At 41.3% G+C, this 26170-nt stretch overlaps 1 protein-coding gene across 1 annotated transcript in view; it reads right to left on the minus strand.

Annotated features, from left to right (window-relative positions):
• Window positions 1–26170, minus strand: part of LOC126393459 (CUB and sushi domain-containing protein 1-like) — a 316678-nt gene that overhangs the window by 251469 nt on the left and 39039 nt on the right. The window contains exons 2-3 of the mRNA XM_050049648.1: window positions 8068–8262; window positions 4965–5172 (exon numbers count right to left, since the gene is read on the minus strand). Coding sequence (XP_049905605.1) covers window positions 4965–5172; window positions 8068–8191 — 332 coding nt within the window. The 5' untranslated portion in view covers window positions 8192–8262. The remainder of the gene's footprint in view (window positions 1–4964; window positions 5173–8067; window positions 8263–26170) is intronic.

Genomic DNA, 26170 nt, shown 5'->3' on the forward strand with positions numbered 1-26170 from the left:
GTTTAGTAGAATAACATTACTCATAAACACAATGTGTTAAAAGTAGATAAACAAGTTCTTTCTAACCATACAAACTCACTTGACAATTAGCATAGGCAACTGAATTAAAAAAATTAAAATTAAAAAAATGATGGATAAAAACAAGGACACGTGTACCCGGCCCGGAGGGTTACCGGGGCCCCGCACTGGAGCCAGGCCTGGGGTTGGGGCCTGTGGGCGAGCGCCTGGTGGCCGGGCCTTCGCCCATGGGGTCCGGCCAGGCCCAGCCCGAACCAGCTACATGGGCTCGTCCCCCTGCAGGCCCACCAACCGCAGAGGGATCCAGAAGGGTTCGGTGCTATGTGGATTGGGCAGCAGGCCAAGGCGGGGGCCTTGGCGGTCCGATCCTCAGCTACAGAAGTTGGCTCTTGGGACATGGAATGTCACCTCTCTGGCGGGGAAGGAGCCGGAGCTTGTGGAAGAGGTTGAGCGCTACTGGCTAGATATAGTCGGCCTCACCTCGACACATAGTTCCAGCTCTGGAACCCAAGTCCTTGAGAGGGGTTGGACTCTCTCCTTCGCTGGAGTTGCTCCGGGTGAGAGGCGGAGGGCCGGGGTGGGCTTTCTGATAGCCCCCAGACTCTCTGCCTGTACGTTGGGGTTCACCCCGGTAGACGAAAGGGTTGCTTCCCTGCGCCTTCGAGAGACGGGGGTCTCGGGGGCGGCTCGTCCAATTTCTGGGGCAGAAGTTGCTGAGGTAGTGAAACAACTCCGAGGCGGCGGAGCCCCGGGGGTGGATGAGATTCGTCCTGGATATCTCAAGGCTCTGGATGTTGTAGGGCTGTCCTGGCTGACACGCCTCTGCAACATTGCGTAGACATCGGGGGCAGTGCCTCTGGAGTGGCAGACCGGGGTGGTGGTCCCCATTTTCAAGAAAGGGGACCAGAGGGTGTGATCCAACTACAGGGGGATCACCCCCTGTAGTTGCCAGCCTACCCGGTAAGGTCTAGGTCTAGGTCCAGGGTGCTGGAGAAGAGGGTCCGGTCGATAGTTGAACCTCAGATTGAGGAGGAGCAATGTGGTTTTCGTCCCGGACGCGGAACCGTGGACCAGCTCTTTACCCTCGCCAGGGTGCTGGAGGGGGCATGGGAGTTTGCCCAACCAGTCCACATGTGTTTTGTGGATTTGGAGAAGGCTTACGATCGTGTCCCCAGGGGCATCGTGTGGGGGGTGCTCCGGGAGTATGGGGTTGGTGGCCCCTTGCTAAGGGCCATCCAGTCCCTGTACCGAAGGAGCATGAGTCTGGTTCACGTGGCCGGCAGTAAGTCGGACCTGTTCCCGGTGAGGGTTGGACCCCGCCAGGGCTGCCCTTTGTCACCGGTTCTGTTCATAACTTTTATGGACAGAATTTCTAGGCGCAGCCGAGTGGTGGAGGGTGTCAGGTTCGGTGACGGGAGGATCTCGTCCCTGCTTTTTGCGGATGACGTGGTCCTCCTAGCTCCATCGAACAGTGACCTCCAGCTCTTGCTGGGACGGTTCGCAGCCGAGTGTGAAGCGGCTGGGATGAGAATCAGCACCTCCAAGTCTGAGGCCATGGTCCTCAGCCGGAAAAGGGTGGATTGCCCACTCCAGGTCAGGGGGGAGGTCCTTCCTCAGGTGGAGGAGTTTAAGTATCTCGGGATCTTGTTCACGAGTGAGGGTAGGATGGAGCGGGAGATTGACAGGCGGATTGGGGCGGCGTCAGCAGTGATGCAGGCGCTTAACCGGTCCGTTGTGGTGAAGAGGGAGCTTAGCCAGAAAGCGAAGCTCTCGATTTACCGGTCGATCTACGTTCCAATCCTCACCTATGGTCACGAGCTCTGGGTAGTGACCGAAAGAATGAGATCGCGAGTGCAAGCGGCCGAAATGAGTTTCCTCCGCAGGGTGGCTGGGCTCAGCCTTAGGGATAGGGTGAGGAGCTCAGACATCCGGGAGGGACTCGGAGTAGAGCCGCTGCTCCTCCACATCGAGAGGAGCCAGTTGAGGTGGTTCGGGCATCTGGTAAGGATGCCTTCCGGACGCCTCCCTTGAGAGGTGTTTCGGGCATGTTCAACCGGGAGGAGACCTCGGGGCCGCCCCAGGACACGCTGGAGGGACTACATCACCCGGCTGGCCTGGGAATGCCTCGGGGTTCCCGCGGAAGAGCTGACGGAAGTGGCTGGGGAGAGGACTGTCTGGGCTTCTTTGCTGAGGCTGCTGCCCCGCAACCCGGACCCGGATAAGCGGAGGACAACGAGTACGAGTACGAGTACGAGTACGAGTACGAACTGAATTAAAGAAATTAGCCTGTTAGCTAGTTAGCAGCTTGTTAGCTAAGCTAGCACACTGTCATACGGTCTCTCCGAAATCCACCACAAAAGTTAAATTTTTTTAACGTACTTGCGGCAAATTCTGGACAAAAATATTACTTAGGGGAGGAGTTTCACAGGCACATCAGATATCATGGAGATTCCCATAGGAATGGACGTCCGGTTGCCTTGTCTCTGTTCACAAACGTAACTGGAAACAAGGTGCAAGGCAGTCCAAAAATATTAATAGACATGCACAACTCTCACCCAAAAACAAAGCTAGAGCACTAAAACTTAAATTTGCGATGTCATGGGGAATAAAATCTGGAGCTGCTCCATAGTCAGTGAATTGGAAAAGATGTTGTAAATGACACTGAGAGCACCCAGAGGAAAGTTCTGTGTATATGGGTACATTTTTTGTTTCAGAGCCGAGAAAACTACAGGAGGATAAAGCTCATTTGGGTATAAAAAAAAGAAAACAAACATTCTGTGGGTCCAAAAAATCAGACTCCAAGTCATTGTCTATGGAGCAGCTTTGTAGTAACTGCTTAGTAACTCCTGTTCACAAATATTGATAGAACTCTCCTCAGCCACTGAAGTAACATACTGAAATTCTTAATTTGGGTGGTGTTCCCCTGTAAAAACGATATTCCTTGAAATTATTTTAATTAAGAGTCCAACACATAACAAATGAAACGCATGAAAACAGAAGTCAAAAGACCCCAGTTGCTGCAGTCAATGTTTTCCATGTGATAAAACGTTGCGTGTTCTCTCCAGCACACTCCCTATCTTCCCCCTGCATTGCAGAGGGTGGGCTGACGGTGGTCCTTGAATGGTATACTGTCAGAGACAAGCCATGTGTGTATGTGTGCGCACACTTGTAATCTGTCAGAGCCCAGAGGAACGATCAACAGCTCCCACAGTCAGAGGGCCACTTAAGACCTGACACTGACACTGACACTGACACTGACACACACACACACACACACACACACACACACACACACACACACACACACGCGCGCGCGGTATCATGAGAATGCCATGGTTGATGCGCACCGCTCCACTGGTGACAGGACTAAACGTGCAATTATTCTCCATTCCTTTTGTTTCCATCGAGTGCTATCCTCTCTGCCTCCTTCACTCCACTTATTTATCTGTCGGCCTGTCCATTCTTTTCTCCTGCAGGTTGCGCCACAATCATGATCCATTTTCTACACACGGAAGACAATGTCATCCATCAGCTGAAGTCAAGAGAACATGAAAAGTGGGAGATAGTTTCTGCAGGCCAGGGCAGGTGACCTCTAAATGCATTTTTAGGAATCATACAGACCAGTGAGAGAAGATGAATAAAGATTAAGATTCTAAAACCGTATTGCCACTTGAATTGAAAATGCCACGTCACCCTGTGCAGTTTTGCAGATCCTTTGGGACACTTCAGCAGTGATGAAACGGGCAGAGAAAGAATGAATGCATCTTATTTTTAAACAAAAGATTACAGATGTTGCAAATGACAAATGACATTTTAGAGAAACATTCTCAAATAATTTTATGTGGCAGCAATTAACACAGAGACTAATACACTGATTTAATCTGTGCTTTTTTAAAATGAAAACAATAACGTATTTCTTTGGTTAAACAGAAAACATTTCTTGAAAATCAGATATAAAATTTGGTGTAATAAAAGCTGTAATAAATGACAGCATTTTTTAATTCATTTCTAATTTAAGTGTAGCGTCATTTATCAAGTAAAAGCTTGTTACTGCTGCTGTTTGTACTCTCCTACTCAACCATATATATGCCTCACTGAAACCCAGGAGCCATCCAAACAATCACAGTCTACTACTTTCGATTTCTGAGCTCAAAGGCATCTCTGTTGTTATAACTGAGGGAGGCCAAACTACTTTCCCCCTCTCTAGATTTTCCCAGCAGTTCCAGCAACTTGAACCAGCGACAACCCTGCATGCATAACTGTTAGGCTGCCTCCACGCCTGCAAAAACACATCTAAACCTTCAATGGAGATGTGTGATATTCTGAACAAACCAACGTGAATTCCAACAGCTCTTTAAATTTAAAAAACCAGAGTGTGCTCTGTTACAACAGAGTGCCAATTTTCAAAAGCGACCACAGAAAATGGGAGTGAAAACAACAATTTATCACCTTCCCTGTGGGATTTGAATAAATCAGGAAAATCAACAGGACTCCTGTGCAGCTAATCAATCAGTAGTTGTATCCATCTAAAAACATCATTAGTCCTCTTTTAATATCAAATGCCCCCCCTTGAAAGTATACAAGTTGGAGAAAATTGCAGAGAAAACAACAACAGTTCTCTTTAATGTGAACAAGTCAGCTAACAGAATAAAAAAAGCCTCTGGGCTACTAATTCTTGTAGAGTAGTATCCCGTCCCCACCTGATTTACAGAATGAGGCTGTGGTGTCTTGTGTGTGTTATCCTCTAAATCTAAAACACAGAAGCTATAATGTCCACGCCTCTTACCTCTCACTTGTCAGTGCTGACTGTGTGAGTGTGTTTTTCATTACGGCTCCACTCAGCGCGTGGTGTGTCACTCCTACTGATTTCCACAAACACTTGTGTGCCTCCAACATGACTATTTATCTACTCAAGAATTGTGTTCTGCATATGAAATGTATCTCACCATATGCTTGGTGCTTCTGTCCCGCTGATTTCCAGGAAGTCGTATTTGTCTTCTAAAAGGAAGTCATTGAAGACAAGAGCTATAGTGTCCCCGGGTTCAGAGAGGATTGACCATGTACAGTCCAGGTTGTTTTCGTACTCTGCAGGGTATCCAGGGCTGGTTATTGAGCCTGCGGTGCCTCGTAACGTACCGCCACATGCTCCCTCCGCTGGAAAGAGACAGAGAGGCAGCAGGACAGAGAATGAGAAGACAGCAACTCTCCAAATATTTCATACACTGATTCTGGTGCTTCCTTCCCTGCACTGGCTTGACCATTTTTCCAGTTTATTTGCTATTGTCTTTTAAATGGTAAAATGGTAAATGGACTGCAGTCGCATAGCGCTTTTCTAGTCTTAGCAACCACTCAAAGCGCCTTACAACCTTAGCACCATTCACACACACATTCATACACTAGTGGCCGAGGCTGCCATACAAGGTGCCACTTGCTCATCAGATAAACATTCACACACTCACACACTGATGGCACAGCCCTCGAGAGCAATTTGGGGTTCAGTTTGCTGCCCAAGGACACTTTGACATGTTGACCGATTGTACCGGTTGTCAGATAACTGCTCTACCCCCTGAGCCACTGCTGCCCTACTCAATGATTTATGTCTTAGATTCATTATTTCCCTTTCATCATTTTCATTTCTCATGTGCATGTGTTTCAAATTGTTTGATTGTCTTATCACCAGATTGTCAGCCATTTTTAAAACACTACAAATTGCAATATTCTGTATGAAAGGTGCTATTCGGATACAGTTTTTATTGAGTGATTAAATAATTGATGCCCATACCTTATTATACATTTAAGTATGTTATTTTAGTTTCATAGTATGTTCAATAGCTTATGTTTAAGGGACAGTTCAGGTTTTTTGAAGAGGGTACCTGTATGAGATACTGTTGGAGGAACAGACTGGACTAACATAACAGGAGCTCAGGAATGCTTTGCTGTGGTTAGGGTTAACAGAAAAATGTGTTTTAGCCAAAAAGGTCCTATTAGTATTTAATACATTTTCTTAACTGTATAACTGCATAACTGTACCATGCACTGTGCTACGTCGCAGGTCAATTGTTCAGGTCAGACTTTCAGTGGTTTATCAAAAGACAACAAATACAAGAAAATAAAAAAGTGACTGATCATGATAGCAAAAATAAAATGCCGTTCACTGTGGAGACAAAGGGATACCTTAATGAACCAGAGTATAGAGAAGAAGAACCTTTGCGGAGGGAGACTGAAGGAGCCAATACAGAGAGAGAAAGGGAAACTTCTGTGAAAAGTGAGGCCCAGAAAGAGCAGCAGCTAACTGTGAACTGTAAACACATGCCCCCAGACCCAGAGAGTTACTGCTGCGTGGACTTAGACAACACAACTTCAGCATCTTTATGAATCAGAGGATGCCAGCACTCCACACTTCACTGGTTGTTTGGTAAGTCGTTTCCTTTATTTGTAGGTATTTAGCAAATTTTATGGTTGGCTACAGCAGTGCTCTTTGGCAAGCGCTTCTCTTGGTTTTTTGAGGGTGATTTGAAATAATCCTGAGAGAAATGTTCACTGCAAACGCTGAGTTTTCTCAGTCTTGCAGGTGGTATTGATGTCTATATTCAGCGCAACTAGCCACAGCTGTGGATCGCGCAACACCACTTCTTGACCCGAACAGCAACACAGTTGGGCGTTTTTGCGTAGGAATATGGACATTATATAGTTGAGAAAATGCAGCGCCAAAGGAAAGGGCTGTCTGACAGCTAGGTAAAGCGGTGAAAATATTATTAATATAGCATCCACTTGAGACTGAGATTGATTTTTTAGGTAGGCCTTTTTTTAACTGGCTAAAACACATTTGCTGTTAACCCTAATCCACAGCAATGCATTGCAGAGCTTCTGGGGTGTTATACCTGCCTGCTTCTCCACACAGGGAGCACACCAACTACTTTTCACTGTATGTAAGACACTGATTATAGACAAGTATCTCATACAGCCCCACTTCAAAAAACCCTGAACTATCCCTTTAAGTCAGAGGAAGGTTCACCAAGTTGTAGATGCTTTGACTATATATACAGGATATGCTCACCTGATTTCTTAGTGTGTGTGTGTGTGTGTGTGTGTGTGTGTGTGTGTGTGTGTGTGTGTGTGTGTGTGTGTGTGTGTGTGTGTGTGTATCTGATTTATCTTTCTTACTGCCAGTAACTGTTACATGTTGTTTGTCTGCAACTTTGTTTTAATGTGCTGCTGCCTGTCTTGGCCAGGACACTTTTATAAAAGAGATGATTAACCTTTTGTGGTTAAATAAATGTTTAATTGAAAAAATAATGACACCAAAAGCTGATATATAACTTTTAGATTAATTTGTTATTACAAGTAAAATAACAATAATATTGAAATTTTCATCCTTATCATCAATCTATTGTCACTGAATCTCTATTAATGCATCAGTGATGTATTCAATGTGAAAACGAAGGATAATATTTTATATTAACTATATATTAAATATTAACTAGACACAGGAAATCTAACTGTTAAATTTAAGCCACAGAAAAAAAAATTAAAGTGAATTTTCCAGAGATTTATTACAACATAATGAATCCCTGAGCTCAGCTGTTTAACTATCTACTGGCCCTGATGGTGTAAACCTGGACAGATATGTTCTTGTCTATTGACTAATGAACTATTAGAAGGATTTTGCGGATGAGGATTTTGGCCTCCATCTGGTTCGTACAATGGTTTGTCACGTATTATGAGTCAGACCTTGCTCTGCTTTAAAAGTAATCAATACACCAAGGCCTGTGACCTCATGTAAGGTCATTCAATTCTCATGAACCCATCACTTAGAGTGTTTATTTTTCCTTACCCTGTATCTCAGTTTTGTTGTTGGAGTTGGCTCAAGGCATTTCTAGAAACACACTTCACTTATGAGCTAACAGTGGTAGCTAACTGTTTCGGGACATGTGTCTGTGCAAGTTGTCATATCAGATATGACAGACCTTTATGATCTATTTTAAGAACAAGAGGAGCTTCAAATGGCTGACACTGAAGAGAAAAAAGAGAGAATAAAGAACATCTTACCTCTACAAAATGGTGATGGGAAGTCCCACTGCGCTCCACTGCCAGGTGATACAATACATGTGAGGATACTGTGTCCTTCCAATACAAAACCTGACTCGCAGCTGTATCGGATCTTGTCCCCCATGTTGTACCGCGAGCCATGAATGACTCCATTTGGGATGAGGCCTGGAGTGCCACATGTGTGGCTGGGCAGGACTGTAACACAAAGAAGAAAACAGAGAACATTATTTTTGATTGTATCCTATCTTTAAAACACAAACAAACAAAAAAATATGCTCCAAAAACAACCAAATGAACAAATCAACCGACGAAAGAAGAGCCAAGCAGCTATTAACATCTCAGCAACAGAGAACTTACCACATTTATAATCATGGCTGTGTTTGTGCCAATCTATGATGCACGGGAATGATCTAACAAACTTTTTGGCTTGTGACCCATTAAAACAAACCAATGTTTTTGTTACACAGCATCACTGGTTTAATGAGCTAAAAGCACATTCAATCAAAGACTAATTTCAGTTTCTCAGAATGCTTCACTTGAGCAGCTTTTACTTGCCTTAGGAGGTAAAACTATCCAGTATATCCCGAGAAAAAAAGTACAGAAAGAAATGAGTATTTTGTTTTTCTTCTTGGACATCTTGTGACCCCTCAGACTGATCTTGAGGCCCCTTGTTCGGGGTTCTGACCCCTAGGTTTACTACCACTGATATAGGAAACATTTAAAGAAAAAATTAACAGTATCTCTTGAATGTTCTAGTACATCATGTGATGATTCACACACAAGTAAGTATGTCAAATATGTCTCGTAAGATCAACACTGAGATAGATTTGAATTGCTCCCTGTTTTACAGTCACTACGGACGAAACTGACCAAATACCAAACATCAGAATGGACACAAAATAAGATAGATGTGTATGTTTGGTTTGCTAGAAACCTAAAAATATGTGAAAGTGACTGTGTGTGGTATTTAGATGTCTGGCTAGCATTTTTTTTCCCAATGTGCATCTGTTGTTGCCAGTTCTTAGATGACACAGCGCTACAGTGGGAGCAGCTACAGGCAGCTCATGGTATAACTAGGCCAAAATCAATCTCTGACTGTAGCCAACATGCCATAGCTCTACAGAAGGGGCATCAGCACAGTGGCTGTAGTACAACCTGGACGAACTCCACGGTTTCTGACCCTGGTGTACGCTGTGTGTTGTGTGTATTTGTATAACTGGAGCATGTTAACTTGCTGGGTGTGTTATGTGTGTGTGTGTGTGTGTGTGTGTGTGTGTGTAATATGTATCCAAATGGCAAATTCTTATGTGTGCGCGTATGTGCATGGACAATGCACTGTGTCTACATGTAAGGGGTATTCAGTCAGTCAGTCTGTGTGTTTGTGGATGCTGTTCCAATTAAACGCTAGCATGGTAATTAGACAAAGCTTCACCATGAGACCCTGAGAACTAGGACAGAGAGAAAGGAGGGAGGGGTGGAGTGGGGGGTGAGAGGAAGACAAAGAAGGGAGAGGAAGTGGAGAAAAAAGAAAGGAAGATGAAGAGACAGACAGAAGAGAGGATGAGGAAGAGGGAGGGTTGGAGACTAGAGACAGAATGATGGAGGAAGGGAGAGCGAAGGACAAGAGGGGAGGAGGAGGAGGAGGGGACAGGAAAGGGTAAAGACAGAGACTCCAGTCAGACAGGAAAATGGAGAGGTGAACTAATTGCAGTGGGCCCTAAACATGTATAATTTACACTAATTGACTCATTATTTGGATTGTATGAAGTCATGCATCAGAGGCAAGTTACTCACACTCAGCTGACCATGCCCTCCTCTGTGCAAACATGCTGCCTGCTTTGTTTTAACAAGGTGAGACACATAACCAAATTCAAGCCCTAAATAACAGCACTGACTGAAGGATGGGCAGAAAGAAGCAACGAAAGGAAGAGAGAATGAAAGGAATCATGCGTCTGAGCCAAGTCGTTAGTCACACTTATGTGACCGTACAGTCCTGTGTCTGCCAGGCTGGCATGTTTTAACAAGCCAGCCTGGTACACAAAGGTACTCCCTCATTTAGACTGATGTCTGAAATAATCAGGGGGGTATTTTGGAAGGATAAAGTGTTCACAAGTATTGTCAGTATCCAGCTAATCTCATACTTAACAACAGCTACACTTTTGAGAAATCATTTGAGTTTTGGCAATAAAGCTTTGTTCCTTTTTCAGACGTCAAATGTTAAACAGTGCAGTCTGGTTCGCTGAGATTAGACTTTTGAATCACAACATGCTCTTTTGGTTCTATGTGCAAAACAGCGGATTACCTGCAGAGCTGATGTAGGCAGGATGTGAGATACAGTATATATGAAGGTATATATAAAGTGTGGCTCTTTGTGACAAGATCTGGCAGCTGACATCGTGTAAATTCTACTGAAAATTACACAAATTTAACCAAAATCAATATCCAATTTGATTTCAATTTTTCAATTTATCCAAGACAGAGTGACTCAATTTGCACCACAGTGTTGTAGTCAAGACCACCTAAAATGAGACCAAGTCATGAGTAAGATGCGTGTATCAAGATCGAGACAAGACCAAGGCAGCGCAAGACCAAGACCAGATTAGTGCAAGTCCAACACTGCATGACACCCTCGTGGTAAAATATGAAACATGCAAATCATAAGCACTCCTCGACGTGATCTGAAAGATCCACTTTCCCATACAAACACCCACAGAAAACAAATGAAGATTCCTCTTCCTTCACCTCTTTTATTGTCATATTGTACAAATGTGTGTGTGTATGTATAATCAACTAACCATGTTTATTCAACACTCCTTTTTTTGCACAGGCAATTTATTTGATATCCCCGTAGTTGTGGTCTTGACGAAGCTTGAAATAAAATCCTGAGTCCTCTTTGTACGAGGCCCAGTTCAAGACGAGGCTGATACCTTCAAAAAGTGGTTTTCAGACCAGTCTCGAAACAGACCGATCTCATGCTACAATACTGCTGCACCATGCATGAGGCTGTTAATAATATGGACAGCTCCTGGTGCTGAAATGAAATCCACTGAAGTTACCAAGCAGATGAAAAATGAAAATTGTTCACATTTATCAAACAATGCTGTATGTTTTTTATTTGAGTAATTTTAATTTTCATGTTTTATTAGAGTAGACAGACATTTGCATCTTACAAAAACAGGCAATAATGAGATTTTCAAACGGCACCAGTTTTAATGCTGAAAAGACACTTTGCTGAATGGCACTGCCAAATACAAGTAGAGAAAATACTTTTAGTATTTTAGTATAATGACAGCCCTAATAAATTTATGAGATAGATAATGACAGATTTATAGGGGCTTTACTGTAGTTCTAAGCAAGGGGTAATATGCAGGTTATGACCTGCATGCATGCTATAGATTTTAAACATCAGCCTCAATAAGTCTAGGTGTTCACTGTATTAACCCTTGTCTAAAATGTTAAAGTAATATTCAGAAGACAGTAAGTGAGTTGTTTTCACTACAAATTTATGTATAAATTGCTTGTTTCAAGTCGTTATTAATATTCAGTATTACTTTTGGGTTACTGCTACATATTTACAATGTGGCTGGAGAGAGTAATGTTGGCTGTGTGCACAGGGCTTTGATTTGTTTGCCTTGTTTTTAATCAGTACTATACAACCTTGTTTAGCTGTAACCTCATGCCTGGGAAAGTTCAAATTAGCCGCTTGCAATTGTATTCAGTAGCTTAATCACTTTGATTACTTAATATTGGATGACTCCTTTGTTTTTCATTTCATTTATTCCAACGATTTGCAAGTCAAGGTCATTTGGGGTGATTTCACAACAAAGTGTGCATTACAATTCTGGACCAATCAGAAAACAAAACATGGTCAGATGTGTAAAAAGGCACAGAGGACAATGCAGCCTTCTCATTATCTAAATAAAACAGATTTTATAGGAGTGAAATATTCCGAACACAGGAGTACAACACAAAAGAAAAATCATATCAACTAAATGTTTACACTCTTACATACAGAAATACCAAATTGTGTCTTTTGCAAGTTAATTTACAATGATGTATCCACATTACTAAAATATTCTTTGCTTTTACCATACTTTGGGATGTCCATTTTCCCTGCCCTGCACTCATGTAAGTGCACTACTGTGCAGAAATAGTTGGGGTTAGCCATGGCAATGTGATCCCTCACTGGCTTCTCAGCCATTAAGCTGACCAGGAAATAGCTTGTTTGCAACCACATGACTATTATGAAATGCAAAATTCAGATGGAGGGCAGGAAGTGATAAAGCCATATACGAGTGAATTGGAAATAGAGGAAGGTGACTTATGTTATACTGCAAACTCATGAAAGCGTACAAGAGTCTAGTGGACTATAACTGAATATAACCTTCTCTTATATTTAAACTCTGTACATGGATGCACTGCTGTCTGGCTAACATTACTAGCTAAAGTTAGCCAAAGAAACTTTATCTACTATTTTCTAAAAACACAGAGAAGTTCTCAGAGCACATTGGGATTGCATCCAGCTCAAAGCATGTTTAACACGCCTTTAATGTTAACGTTAGACATTCATGGTCTTTGCTCCTCTGGACTGAAGATGGAGTTTTTTGATCCACATCTGCTGCCATTTCCCAGTTTTGTTTTGATTGTTTTGTTTTTTTTTAACATCTGTCCTTTATGTCCTACTATATATGGACGTAAAGTGGCTTTTGTTTTGTCCCAATATGATTGACTGTAACAGCCAGAAACAGTGCAGACCATTGGCATTTGTGCAGTGTTGGTAGTCTTTGCCTCCAGTTGCCTGCCCTCCATCCAGACAGTGCACCAATGTATGACGCCATATGCAAAGAAGCTACTGGATTCCAGTTTGAGCAATCTCAAGTACTTTTTCCTCTTGCACCATCAGTCTTAAATGCTTTAACTTTCTACTTATGTGTTTATGTTTGTTTGTTCTTGTTTATGCCCCATACCCTTTGTATGTCTCTGTGTTTGTATAGGCGTTCCTGTATGTGTATGTGTATGTGTGTTTGTGTGTGTGTTTACTACGAGTGACTGATGATGCTCCTCTGTTGCCGCTGTCCCTTCCGGCCCTTCACAGCCTAAGGGCAGGTCAGTGTGTTGCTATGGCAACTCTGGACCAGGGCAACATTTCAACAGTGGTTCAGAAGTGAGCAACGGCAGAGAGAAGATGAGATAGAGGCTAAGAACTAGCGTAACATGCAAAGTGGGATAAAGGGAGAGAAGAATGCAAAGTGGAAGGACAGAGGCAGAGTCAGAGGGGAAGTAAAGTTGTGTTAAGAGGAAAAGAACAAATGAAGGATGACGACAGTAAAAGATGAGAGCCAGAAGGAATGAGGAAGTGAGGGAGACAGGAAGAGGTGGATGAGAGAGATGTTGATAAAGGCTTTTGTTAAATTATTGATAAATTACTATCGGTGTCTTGCAGAAGCCTTGTACATAGACACTGGTATCATATTTTCTGTTTGATCCCCTCCTCCACCATTAGTTTCCATTTCTCTATTTTCGTCACACCACCACGACAAGATATATCTGGACACTATTTAAAAGATAACCCTACACTGACTCCAGATACAACAGACATAGTTCAGCTAGCAGATGATACTACCATTTTCCTCAAGAGGTCACAACAGATCCCTTTGGTAATCACGAAGATAAATGAGTTTTCTAAAGCCTCTGGACTCTTTTTAAATTAAACAAAATGTGAGCTAATGGCTATACATGGCCACCCTCCACTAAATCTTATGAGATTCAAGTTAAAAATGAGGTGATATAAGGAAAAATATATGAACTTGAGATGATCTAAATATTGAGACTGGTATGGTAAGTCTTTACTAAAGTTTTGATTACAGAGGGATTTATCAGTCTTTGGACGTATTTTGATTAGGCTACTAAAATTGCAGCACTGCCTAGAATTCTGTACCCAGCTTTTTCACAAGTCATTCCTGCCAAAGTTATCCTATCAATTAATCAAATAAATGTCTTTATTTGGAAAAACAGATGTCATTGTCTTAGAAAAGGGGATATGGAAAAACTGTTTAGGGGGGGTTATTGTGACTGACTATGAGGCAATGAATAAATGGTAAAACTCGATTCTGGTTTGATATTCCCTCTTAAGTACTCATTAAATGTGGTGGGGTAAAGTTTTTGGTCAGATGCGATTCTGTATTGCTAAACTACCAATTAAGCTATCTAACTTTCATGAGCACCTGGAATTGATTTATAAGAAAGAATTAGAACCAGGTACCTTAATTTCCCTTTTCACCAAGAGCTAAAGAAACTAATTTTAAAATGATAAATGATATTTATCCTCATAATGAGTTTCTAAGAGATTAATTTTCAATTTTGCATTTTCACTTTGCTAATAAAAAAAACTCAGTGTAACCTCTTTTAGGCTTGAAGGGGGTGGGAAAAAATGTGTATCGATAAAACGTTCATGCAACTAAGTGCAAAGAAAACATACAGAGAATAAATGATGACGAACATGTGACGTGCTGTCATTGCACAGGCCACGGCAAGCTCTCTTTGTCTTCTCTGGATGGTGTTTAATGAACACAGTTATAGTATTAGTCCTACAAAACTCTTTATCTGGTGTGCACTCCATGATTAAACATCCATTGTTTTACTTCATTTGAGGTCTGACTGGCACTCTTTTAATTACGTCATCTCATTGTGCCCTCATCTTCTGCAGTGACACCTCACTGGAGAATTAGAACCACCTATGGCTTATCTGTTTGAACCAGCTCCCAATATTAATAACAATACTGGATGGAAAAACACATAAACATGCATTTTCTTTTGCTGATTTTCTGAAATTTTGGTTAAAATTTGCGCTACATGTGGATGGAAGGGTTTGTTAAGAGAAAAATCAAACCCAAGACACTTTCTTGTTGCTCACAAATCAAACTGTATATGATCACTAACTTTAGACTTCAGGTCTGTCTCTCTGCGTCGTTGTTCAGTCAGAACTTCATCTGTTCATCTGTCTGATCCATCTGTTAATGTGTGACATCAGAGGTCAGGCCCAAAGCAGCTATTGCTGAAAAGAAGTTTCCTAAGCAAGGTCTCTGCACTGCCTTTACAGTGCTCTCTCCTATGGTTATAAATATACAGTGACGCATATTGGCTAACCATCCACTAAAAATAGCAAAGCAAACAGCTCCTTGAATATGTTGTTAAAGATGCACCAGAGCAGTTGCTACTGGATAAAAGCCAACCGCCATAACCCTCTTACCTCCTCCCTGTGGTGTAAATGCACTGCATTAGGCACGGACACATCATAATTCAAATCCAAATAAAAGCTTGATGCAAATAAATTGACATTAAATTATAAATTGTAATTACTGGACTCACGAGTAGCAAATGCGGAGAAGGTTTTTTGCATTAACACAACAGTCATTAAAAATTAATGGAGCTACCAGTTTTTATGGTGGAATTATTTTTTTCCACAGTCACTTAACAAAACACAAACCACTCCTGCATCACACTCCCAGTGTTAACACCCAGTGATAAAAAATAAAGTAGAGATTTAAGATTAAAATAAACTAATACATTAAAAAATAAATGTCAGAGGTAATTAGGTGATATTCATACATTATAAATTTATTCCAAATGACCAAAATGTGATGTGAGCAATGCTGTCTGTGAGCTGTCCCTCCTTAAAAAACACATGGAATGAGAGTGGAAAATGACCTCTAGTAACCTGACAGTAAAAAAAAATAGCAACTGGAGTGAACTATATTTGTATCCACAGCATGTAACTTGCCACAAGCCAAAGTTGGAACAGATGTTTTGTCAAATCTCACTCCTCATACCTGGCAAAAATCACTAATTTCTTGTTTGGTTTCCAGGGGGCTGTATAGTTAAAACCAAGCGGAACCAGAACAAATGTCAGACCGTGTGCGCATATTGCCAATCAGGGATTTGGACAGATGTTAGCATTTGAAATTTGTCTGGGAAAATCCATCTTTCAAGGTGATTAAAACTTTGGCAGATTAGTTAACTTTTTTCTAAATGAAAACATTTTTGGAACCTATTGCAGCTTAACTCAAAATGCAGGTTGGTAAAATGCAAAGTAATGTTCTGCATCCTTTAAATACATTTTAAAAATCCTGCCACAAGTCACTCACAAGTGGTCAGCCCCATATTTACTATTACTTAAAACAACAAAAATAAACATCGGATTAATTGTTGCTTTAGTAAAATGTAAAAAAAACAGTGGCAGCGACTGTGGTAAGAAATATTTTTGAAAAATGTAACCTTAGAAGATTACTGATTTAAACTAAGACAAAGAGAGTGCATATGCATACTTTGATATGAGTACAGCAGGTTTAGGCAGGGCCCATTCACTGGACATTTTCAGGGGCCCAGCCATTTCTGTGAGCGGGCCTGAATACTACAGTTGCAGACTGGCCCTTTTCTGGCAGAGTTTGCACCCTCACACCCAAGTAAAATTGTTGGGAAAAGGTGCAGATTAAATTATTTTACCTGTCCAACACCCACCATTTTCAGCCTGAAAAAATCCCTCTCTATCCAAATCTCTACTGGGACCCTGAGTTCACACTGAAAGCATCTCTCAATGGGTGCAATCCATAATCCAATAACACCTCTGCTCAGTTCCCATGGTGTACATGTATTAACTAATAGCAATCGCCATACTCCTTTAATCTGTGATTCTTGATGTAGAGTTGTTGCTGTTGGAAAGATGCCAAAGCCCCTGAGCTAAATGGACTCTCCAGCACCGCAAGTGCTCCCATGGTGTAAATGTATTAACAGCTTCACTGACACATTGTACATAATAACTCTAACCAACCAAACACTAATGGGGCTCCTGGCCAACTGTGGCCGAGGGCCAAAGCTGAACGGAGGCCCCTCACCACCTGCTGTGCTCCCCTAGTTTTAATGTGTCAACAGCTAACGCGACATTTCCAGCAGCACTAACTCGTTAATCAAATACAATGAAGGGGTACTCCACCTTTTGAGCACACCTTTTGCTCCCGACAGTTGAGCCCTCCAAGCTGATTTTCACCATTTTGCTTGGGTGATGTGCGAGATGAGCATCCATTTTTAGGGTAATGCTCCTTTAAGGATAGTTATCAAAAGGTTTGGCTGCCAGCTGAAGCAATGAGCTTCAACAAAGAGACAAATCATGCAAGTACTGCTTTTCAGATATGGACGTAAGATGGCTGCCAAAGATTTCCTTGTATATAGCTCATTTTTTAAGGGTAAATAGACTATAAAAGTGCACAGTAATTTTTTTTACTGCAAACTGTACCTATAAACTAGGCTTGTGCCGGTTTGAACGGGGGTCACAGACACAGACAGAAATACGTATTCCTGTCAAATACGGCGGCCATAGTGCTCCGGGGCGCAAGATAACGGCTTACCGGCGACCGAGAAGCCTGGTTCCAGGTCCAAGAAGTCTTCGTCAGTGTCATGACTGCCCAAAAATACCTGAACAGCCGAGCCGTGGAAGCACACAGGTATGTGACGTGTCAGAGGAGAAACGAGCAGTTCACATTTCCACAAACCTCACCGCACTTTAGGGACTGTTCTTTACTTGTCATGGGAGGAGGGTGGCTGGTTGATTTTTATTTTATTTATTTATTTATTTATTTCATTTTGATCCCCCCTATGTTAATCACTTATTGATGCTGTTTTTGAAGTATGAATAAGTCAATAAGTAATTTATTCCATTGAAATATCAGTTGATGTATTATAGAAAAGTGATTCATCTTTTTATAAATGACAAACACAGAGTGTAGCAAACACAGATAAATAGTCTGACATGCTGTCAGTGATAAGCTGCTAGTCATCACAGTCCATGATATCAACTAATAACAGGAGATGTCAGATTCTGCCCCTACATTGCATGTTATTATTTTATTCTGCTTTATGTTTATATTGTACAGCATTATGATAAACTTTATTCCAGACTCAAGTCCATATTAGATACATACAAAAACAGAGAAAATGTGTGATTTTGTTGTTGTCTGTCTTTTTATTTTATTTTTGCCAGTGCCATACAGCAACAATGCTTGGGGATGTGGTCTTTTACAAATTTGAAAATACTGTAGGAATGTCACTTTTATAGAATTGGCTTCTTTATTTTATAATATATGATTAATGTCTACATCAACAAATGTTAACCATAGAATCGTATCAAATCATATCTAATCGTAGCGTTCCTACACTGTATCGAATCGTATGGGTCCTACACTGTATCGAATCGTATCGAATCGTTCTGTATTAAAAATATATCGTTTTTGAATCGTATCGTAACCCGTGTATCTAGATACGTATCGAATCGTCTATCACAGAGAGATTCCCAACCCTACAAGGAACCTTCCTCCGACTCCGCTCTCTCAGTGGAGACACGGCGGTTGAGAGGGCCGCGCGAGAGGACATTCCTGTAGTTGTTCCAGCCCCCCAAATAGTTCCAGGAACTTCTTCAGTGGAAACGGGTTACTAGGGCAACAAACTGAATGACTGCTGACTCCCTTGCACTTTTCCCCGCCCCCAATGAAATTTGATCTCTCGCAGCTGCAGCAGACAGCAGACTCCCTCTGAAGCCTCTGAGACAAACTAAACAAAACACTTGTAGGCTCCTCCACTTCATTTATAAACAAACATAAACCTTATTAAGTTGTCATAATGCATGTTACAATGCAAGATAAGTTGAATATAGTCTATAGTCCCTTGACACGCCGCCCATGTGAAAAGCTTTTTTTTTTTTCTCTCTCCTCCGGTTTATCCAGTTGACGTGAATTAAACCGGGTGGAGCTCTTAAACCGAAACGAACCGGTTAAACCGGAAATCGGCACAAGCCTACTATAAACATTAGTGTAATTACATTTTAGGACTTAAAGTACTATCTGCAGCGGTATACTTAATATCAGTAACTCATCTTTATACCAGTATGTATTCATGCACTAATATCTAGTGGCACCTCCAGTGATGTTCCCAATAGTACTGACCTCATCACCCTGGCTCTGGCGATGATCAAGCTTTCTGGCGTGCAGCATTTAAAACCAAGGGATGCCTACTATGACGAAGCTCAAACAAACACTGTGTGGTTACGGTTCATTCGGTTCGTATTCAAAGCAGCGTGCTGCACTGTACATCCCAATGATATTACAGATCAGAGCTTTCATCCTGCATTTATTGCTTTGGGACAGAGAGCTGTTTATTATCTCAAATAGTGAGTGCACTGTCCAAGATAATGAGAACAACATATCTGAATTCTGCTTGACAATTTCGGATGTTAGATTTTCCTTTTAAGTGTGCCAGCCAGTGATGTTTCCAGCATTAATTCCCAACGATCACCAGTGAAGGAGGGCAATCAGAGTACAGACTTCACTTTGTTCTACAACACAGAGAATAGCATAAAATAAACCAAGGCCTAATGAATCAGGGCTTGTAGAAACACCAGTTACGTAGTAAACAACACCAATGGATTAGAACTTGAGTGTGTACGGGTAATACCAAACACTGCAATTGCAAAACATATTCCATCTCTATACGGCTCTGCAGTCTGCAATCATAAGCTGAGACCTAAACCACATTCATCTCGAGAAAAAAAAAATTCTTAAAGCTACATTTCTGTTCTGCTCCCTTGAAGTAAACATATTAAAATGTATTAACACCGCCTTCTCTATGTTCCCCTGGTGAAAATATATTAGCAGGGCGAGTGACATTTCCAGCAGTGCTTCTAATCAATCACCTGCTAAACAGAGTAATCACTGTAGCAGCTACACTCTGTTAAACACCAGCTCTCCTCAGCTTTCCCAGCTTGAACCAAGAAATATTGGTTGCTAATATACAACATCCCCACACTGTGATGACCAACACTATAAAGACCAGCAGCCATAGAATCACCAGATATTTACCGACAGACATTAGAAACACAGGCCTACTGTAAAAATCAAGCAAATCCTTAAACACTGCACTTAACTGTTTGATTTATTTAAATATAATCAAATACTATGGGCCAAATCACAATGTTTGTTTACAGTAACTTCCAGAAGAAAACACCTGAGTCATGTACATAAAAATGAAACAGGGCTGAGCAAACACCGCCTCAATTGGTTCATTTTTAGCCACTTAACAAAAAGGCCCACCTAAAAAGATTAATATCAGTGTAAGTTTATATTTATAATAGTTTCACCACTTAACCTTGCTGTCAAAGCAGCCTCTCCAATGGGGAAGTGAATTAGTTATCTCAAAGCCACCACACTCCATGGACAAAAACAGTCATTTTACAGGGGACATGGGAGTTGCTGGTCTACCACTGCCTTGATCAGCTAGTGTGTGCAGTGAAAATGTTCAGAATGCAATTAAACCAATATTTATCTTTTTAGGTGGGTCTTTTTAGTCCATTAAAATATGTTTTCTGTGGCACTGTCCATAGCAGTATATAGTTTAGCTTCTGTGCTGGTATATTTGGTTTTTCAAAGATGCTAGCAAGGGAACAAAGCACATAAAATAAGCACAGCAGGAACGTCAGATAGGTGGGACCATCATGTTTACCTGTATATCATTAAATGTTACAATTACGGCTGAAAATGACGACAGAAATCAACAACTGTGCCAATTTGAAATATCTCCGCAATTCAAATCAATTGCCAGTTTTCTACCCGGAAGTGTCTACCCGCAACATCATGATGATTTGGTCTCTATGAAATATTCCCCATAGAAAAGGAATGTTGTAAAATGCAAGATACAATTGAAATTTCTACATTTGAAAAACTATTTTTGTAACTATTCACTCATGTCAAACCATGTCATTACTGTGTTATATAATTTTGCGACATTACAGAATAGCAGACCCTCAGCTCCAGTGTCTGTGTGCCATCCTTCTGGGCTACTGAGAGCAGTTAGTTACCAAATAATGATTCTCAACCTTTCCAGACCCGAAGCATAGAAGTTTATCTCCCGGCAATAACAATATTGTAGCAAAGAGAATAATTACTTCAAGACAGAACCTGTTAAATTGAAGCTTGGGGGATTCATGCTTGAGGCTTTTAAAACTTGCTCTTGCACTGCTATCCTCCCCCACTCTCTCTCTCTCTGGAAGGGCACTGCCTCCTCAATCCTGTTCTCTCCTGCTCCTTGCTTTTTCTCCAGTCATGAGCTGGAGTGCATTCCCCCTTTTTAGTAACAATGGGAGTCCACCTATTTAATTCCAGGACTGAGAAAGCTTTGAGTGCTCAATCTGAATTATAGTGACCTCTGATCACCACTTCTGTCCAGGTGAACTGAGGGTTGAGAGCTGACCAAAGACATGTAGAGAAGCCTACTGGCTGCCATGGTCAGATATTTTGCCTGCGGAGATGCAGTGTCAATGACTGCCATTTTCTTTGGCAGTTCACCTGCTTTGTGACACAAAATGTGTTGACTTTTTAGAGCCTGAATTTAACATCTGTTCTGCCATGAATTAGCACCACTGATGTAAGATAAAATTTGAGAATATATGATAATGTCTCCAGGTTTTAAAATCCACTCTAGCAGCTGGATTTTAGAGATATAAGAGCTTTCCTGTGCTAAGCATTTTCTGGCTTAGAAAAAAAGGCACAGGGCAGAGTAAGATAGCCTGGACAAGATAGGAGTGAGTGCCACTTAACGTAAGAAATGATCTTATTCTTGAAAAATCAGAGCCTTTTATTATATGGGGCTCTGGATAAAGATTAAGATCAATAATAGTTCAAGGTTCTCAGCAGCAGGTTAGCAGTAGTGTGCCAAGAGCTGGTAGAAGTTGGCCACAGGCATGTTCAGGGCCCATAATTACCACTTTAGTGTTGTTGCAATTAGGCAGTAAAAACTGACTAACATCCAATTATTAACAGCTCTGACAGAACCATGCAGACAGGACGAGTAGTTAAGGTAAAATATCACCCCTGTTTGAGCCATCCTCAGTAAACTCTAACTTGAATCGCTATTTAATAAAACAATAAGGACTTGTATCTGAACTGCAGGAGGGACAGATGGATGCATGTAACTGAGATGAGGAGCTCACTGACTCTAGAAGACAAGCTGGTGCTCTTTTGTAGCTACCAAATTAGGACATGTTCTCCAAGGTGTTCTGGGACAAAGCTGACCCATGGGGAAAAATCTGGTGGTGCTGGAGAGATTACATTTCCCAACTGGACTGGAAGCACTGGGGAACCCCGGAGTTGGACTAAAGAAGTTGCTGAGGGACAGGGCATGAGTTTCCTTTTTTAAGAGGCAAAAAATAGATCACAGGATAATTTTTATGTGTCAAAACCTCTAAGAACTAATGCATTATACCTTACCCAAAGATCTTGGGTAAAAGAAGTTTAACATGTCTATTTTGAATGTCTACTTTTTTGTTCTTATAATAAAAAGAAGACCTTTATTTATAATTATTTGAGTCTAATAAAATTGGCATAAAGTAGCTTTTTAATCATTTTAGTGGTACCAGTGATGAGTACTACAATCGATTGGACAGCTAAGCAGGAACTAATACATCTTTCCGTCAAAAGCCTCAGAGCTCTTTGCTGCAACCATCCAAACATGATTACAGCAGATGCATACGTCTTCACAAAAAAGTTTTGAGAAGCAGGATATTTGAGAGTTCTTGAAATGACAAGTCCAACAAAAACACAGCAACACTTTTGGGGAAATGTGCTCCTGGACAGTGGTTGCTATGGAAACAGTGACCTAGCCTAAGGCTACAGAGTGCTGCAGGGGACAAACAGAGTAAACATCAGTCAACCTCTGTATAACACCGCACAGAACACATCCAGAGTTATTTGCTCTTTAAAGGAACATCTGCACTATTCACATATGTAAATTTTTTGATCTGGGACAGTTCAGCCTAGATTTTTGCTACTAGCTTCCAATATGATAATCTGGAGTCCCAAGACTTTAATCTGTGACACATCAGAGGCGCAGTCTGTATTCTGAAGATCCAAAGCATAATTTCAATATAGCACTCCGCTTTCAAACCACTGCAGCATCAGTGACGGCTAATGGCTTTACTGGCTTTTGGTTTATGTTTACTAATGGCTTTACTGTTCTGTTTTCCAGTTTTCTTTGAATCATATTAACAACATATATTCACTTTCAAACCAAATGACTGAGCAGCTCATAAAAAGGATGATAGTGTGACATCCCACAGCTTCAGTGTAAAGTTTCACAAAGCTTGCATATTGTGTTAATATTTGAAGTCAAGATCGAAGAATATATATTATACTTACAAAGTTTTAAAATAATTTCTGTGTAAAATTTAAAATTAGATTTTCATCATTACAACTTATGTTCATGCGGCCAAAAATAGCTTCATGCTTGAACTCCTGACTAATTCATACCATTCTCGAGGCCTGAACTATCTAGTTAATATGAAAGCAACCAGTGAAGCAGCAGTTTAATTGTGCTACTCTCTGAGAAATGCATTACTGAAATGAAACAGAATTGAGTGCATCACAGAAATGACTTGAGCTAAAAGAAAATACAAAGTCAGCAAACAGAATGTCAGTCTGTCTGTCAGTCTGTCTGTCTGCTCACTTGTCTGTTTTACTTTGTAACAAACTTTGCTTCAAGCTTCATGAGCCTTCCACAATAACGCCTGAAGGTCCCAGCGCCTCACTATGGCAGACAGTCCTGAGGAAAAGGGGGCAGCAGACATAATAACATCTCATTCAGCCAGAAAACCTCAAAATCTCTAAAACCACATCCATTCCCAGTCTCCCTCATCACTCGCCCTCCACTGCTCCTCCTCTTTCTCCTCCTTCCTCTCCAAAGAGCACTGCTAGCACATCCTGTTCTATCCTTTTCCTTCCTGTCATCATTGCTAAGACAACTTTGACCTGGCTGTGACTTCCCATAGTAAGAGCGGCCTGCCCTGAGGCTGTGGTGCACAGTAGGGAACAAAAACATGGAGGAAACAACACCATGTGCCTCGTCAATACTCACATGCACATGTGTGAGCCCACTTACATGCATGCACACATACACAAAGAAAGCATGAACAAATAAGCTTGCACTTGCATATGTTAAATGTGTGTAAAGTGAGCTGCAATGTCTGAGGCTGAAAAATGAAACTAATGAAACTGCAGCTCCTTGAATGGCCACTTGAGGCTGGCTCCAGAAGCAAATCAATCCCCATAGACACCCATGTTAAAATGCTCAACTTCATTGAAGAAATAAACATGTAAAAGCCTGGTGAAAAAAAACAAAACAATTTTGGTCTCTATAGCTAATTTTCCCGTTCATGACAACTGGATGGGGAGGTGAATTTTTATATAACTCACCTGTTTATATTTTATTAGGGCTTAAAATGACGCACATTTAAATGTGGGGCTACTTGAGTGACAGTCTGTCTATGAGGCGTCGGTATAGTCTATGAGTCAGATCCATGACTTGCTCCTCCAAAGCTTTACACTCTTGTACAAATATGGTCATTTTTGGCTCCAAAATGCAGAACTCGAGGTTTCAAAACAGCAGTCCAGGGTGACTTCATGGTAACTTTGCCAATTTTGTTACTCGGTCTTTGGTGTGACACAGCTGAATCCACTGGTTTTCTCAGTCAGTCAGGTATCAGACAAAATTTAAGTTGATAATTAAGTTAAAAGGTCACAGACCAGACATGGCAGAAACCAGAATTATGCAGATCAGGAAATGGTTTCAACACTAATATGTGGCATGCTGTAAATATCAAACATTTATGAATGCTAAGAACAGAAGGGAACAGAAGGGCATACAACTGAACAAAATAGTAACACAAGTGTTCATAGCTCAAATGTTTAAATGGACATTAATCATCGCTGTCCCTGTTGCTTATTGCACCACTCTCTCTCTCATTCTCTCATACACACATGCACACACACACACACACACACACACACACACACACACACACACACACACACACACACAAGGTCTAATGCATCTTCATTTAGTCCTGCTGTCCTCTGGGCACATTTACATCTGTCAACTCACTATACAGAATGGATGGATGGGTTCTGTGTGTGTGTGTGTGTGTGTGTGTGTGTGTGTGTGTGTGTGTGTGTGTGTGAATGTGTGCATGTCCTTCTTCATGCTGCATATGTGTGATTGAATTTGTCTCGCTGTGAGCTAACGTGTGTATGACTTGAGTATTTATGTTGTGTATATCTTTAAGGGCAAGCCTGTCTTGACGTCTTCTGGTATGTGCATGTTAGCAGATGGATATTTGCCTCTGTCTTTGTCTTCGTATACATATATCAATGTGTGTGTGTGTGTGTGTGTGTGTGTGTGTGTGTGTGTGTGTGTGTTTGTATATGTCTGTTTGTGTGTGTGGGTGTGTGCCTGTGCATGTGTGCAAAACAGTCAATTTCCTTGGGAGGTGACAGTTCATGGTCCCCTGGGCAGCGCGGAATTGTGGGTAAACTCGATGTCAAAACTATTCCCATATATCATCAGACTGACGCAAACAATGATACACACACGTATACACACACAGGCCTGCACAAACACACAACATAATGCCTTATTGCCATTTTTTAAGCTTTAAAGGTTGCATCATGCCTCATGGGGAAAAACCAATAGGCAGTATAAATGTATAAATTAGACGTTATGTGTCTCTACATTGCTGCATCTCTTCTACACTTTCTGTTTAACGTAATGTGCTGCTGGCCAGAAGACAGAAAAAAGATTCAATATTTCAACAGAGTTGTATTATAAAAGAGGATAGCTTACTCTCAGTACACAGGATTTTACATAAAGAGGACTTTGTATGGAAGATTGAAAGCCAAAGAAGAAAAAGTCTATTGTTCTTACTGTCTGCCAGATGTCATCAAGGAACATTATCTGAAGGGCAGTTTGGGGGGCTCACTAAAGTTTTCCTCTGATTCACAAAAGTAAGATGTAATGGAGTAAAAAAAAAATTAGGATAATGGTTAAAAATGCCGTGTCATTATTCCTGGTGCCTGCCTTGCATTATTATCACCGCATTTCGTGAGTAAAATGTCAAAGGAAAGCAGAAACTTTGTTCAGGAAATTTAAAGTTTGGAAAGGTGGAACATCTGCATCACTGATTCTTCTGAACTTTCTTCAATTAAAATATTAAGAATGATGACACTAATCAGAG

The sequence above is a fragment of the Epinephelus moara genome, chromosome 1, assembly GCF_006386435.1.
Source record: "Epinephelus moara isolate mb chromosome 1, YSFRI_EMoa_1.0, whole genome shotgun sequence".
NCBI lineage: Eukaryota > Metazoa > Chordata > Actinopteri > Perciformes > Serranidae > Epinephelus > Epinephelus moara.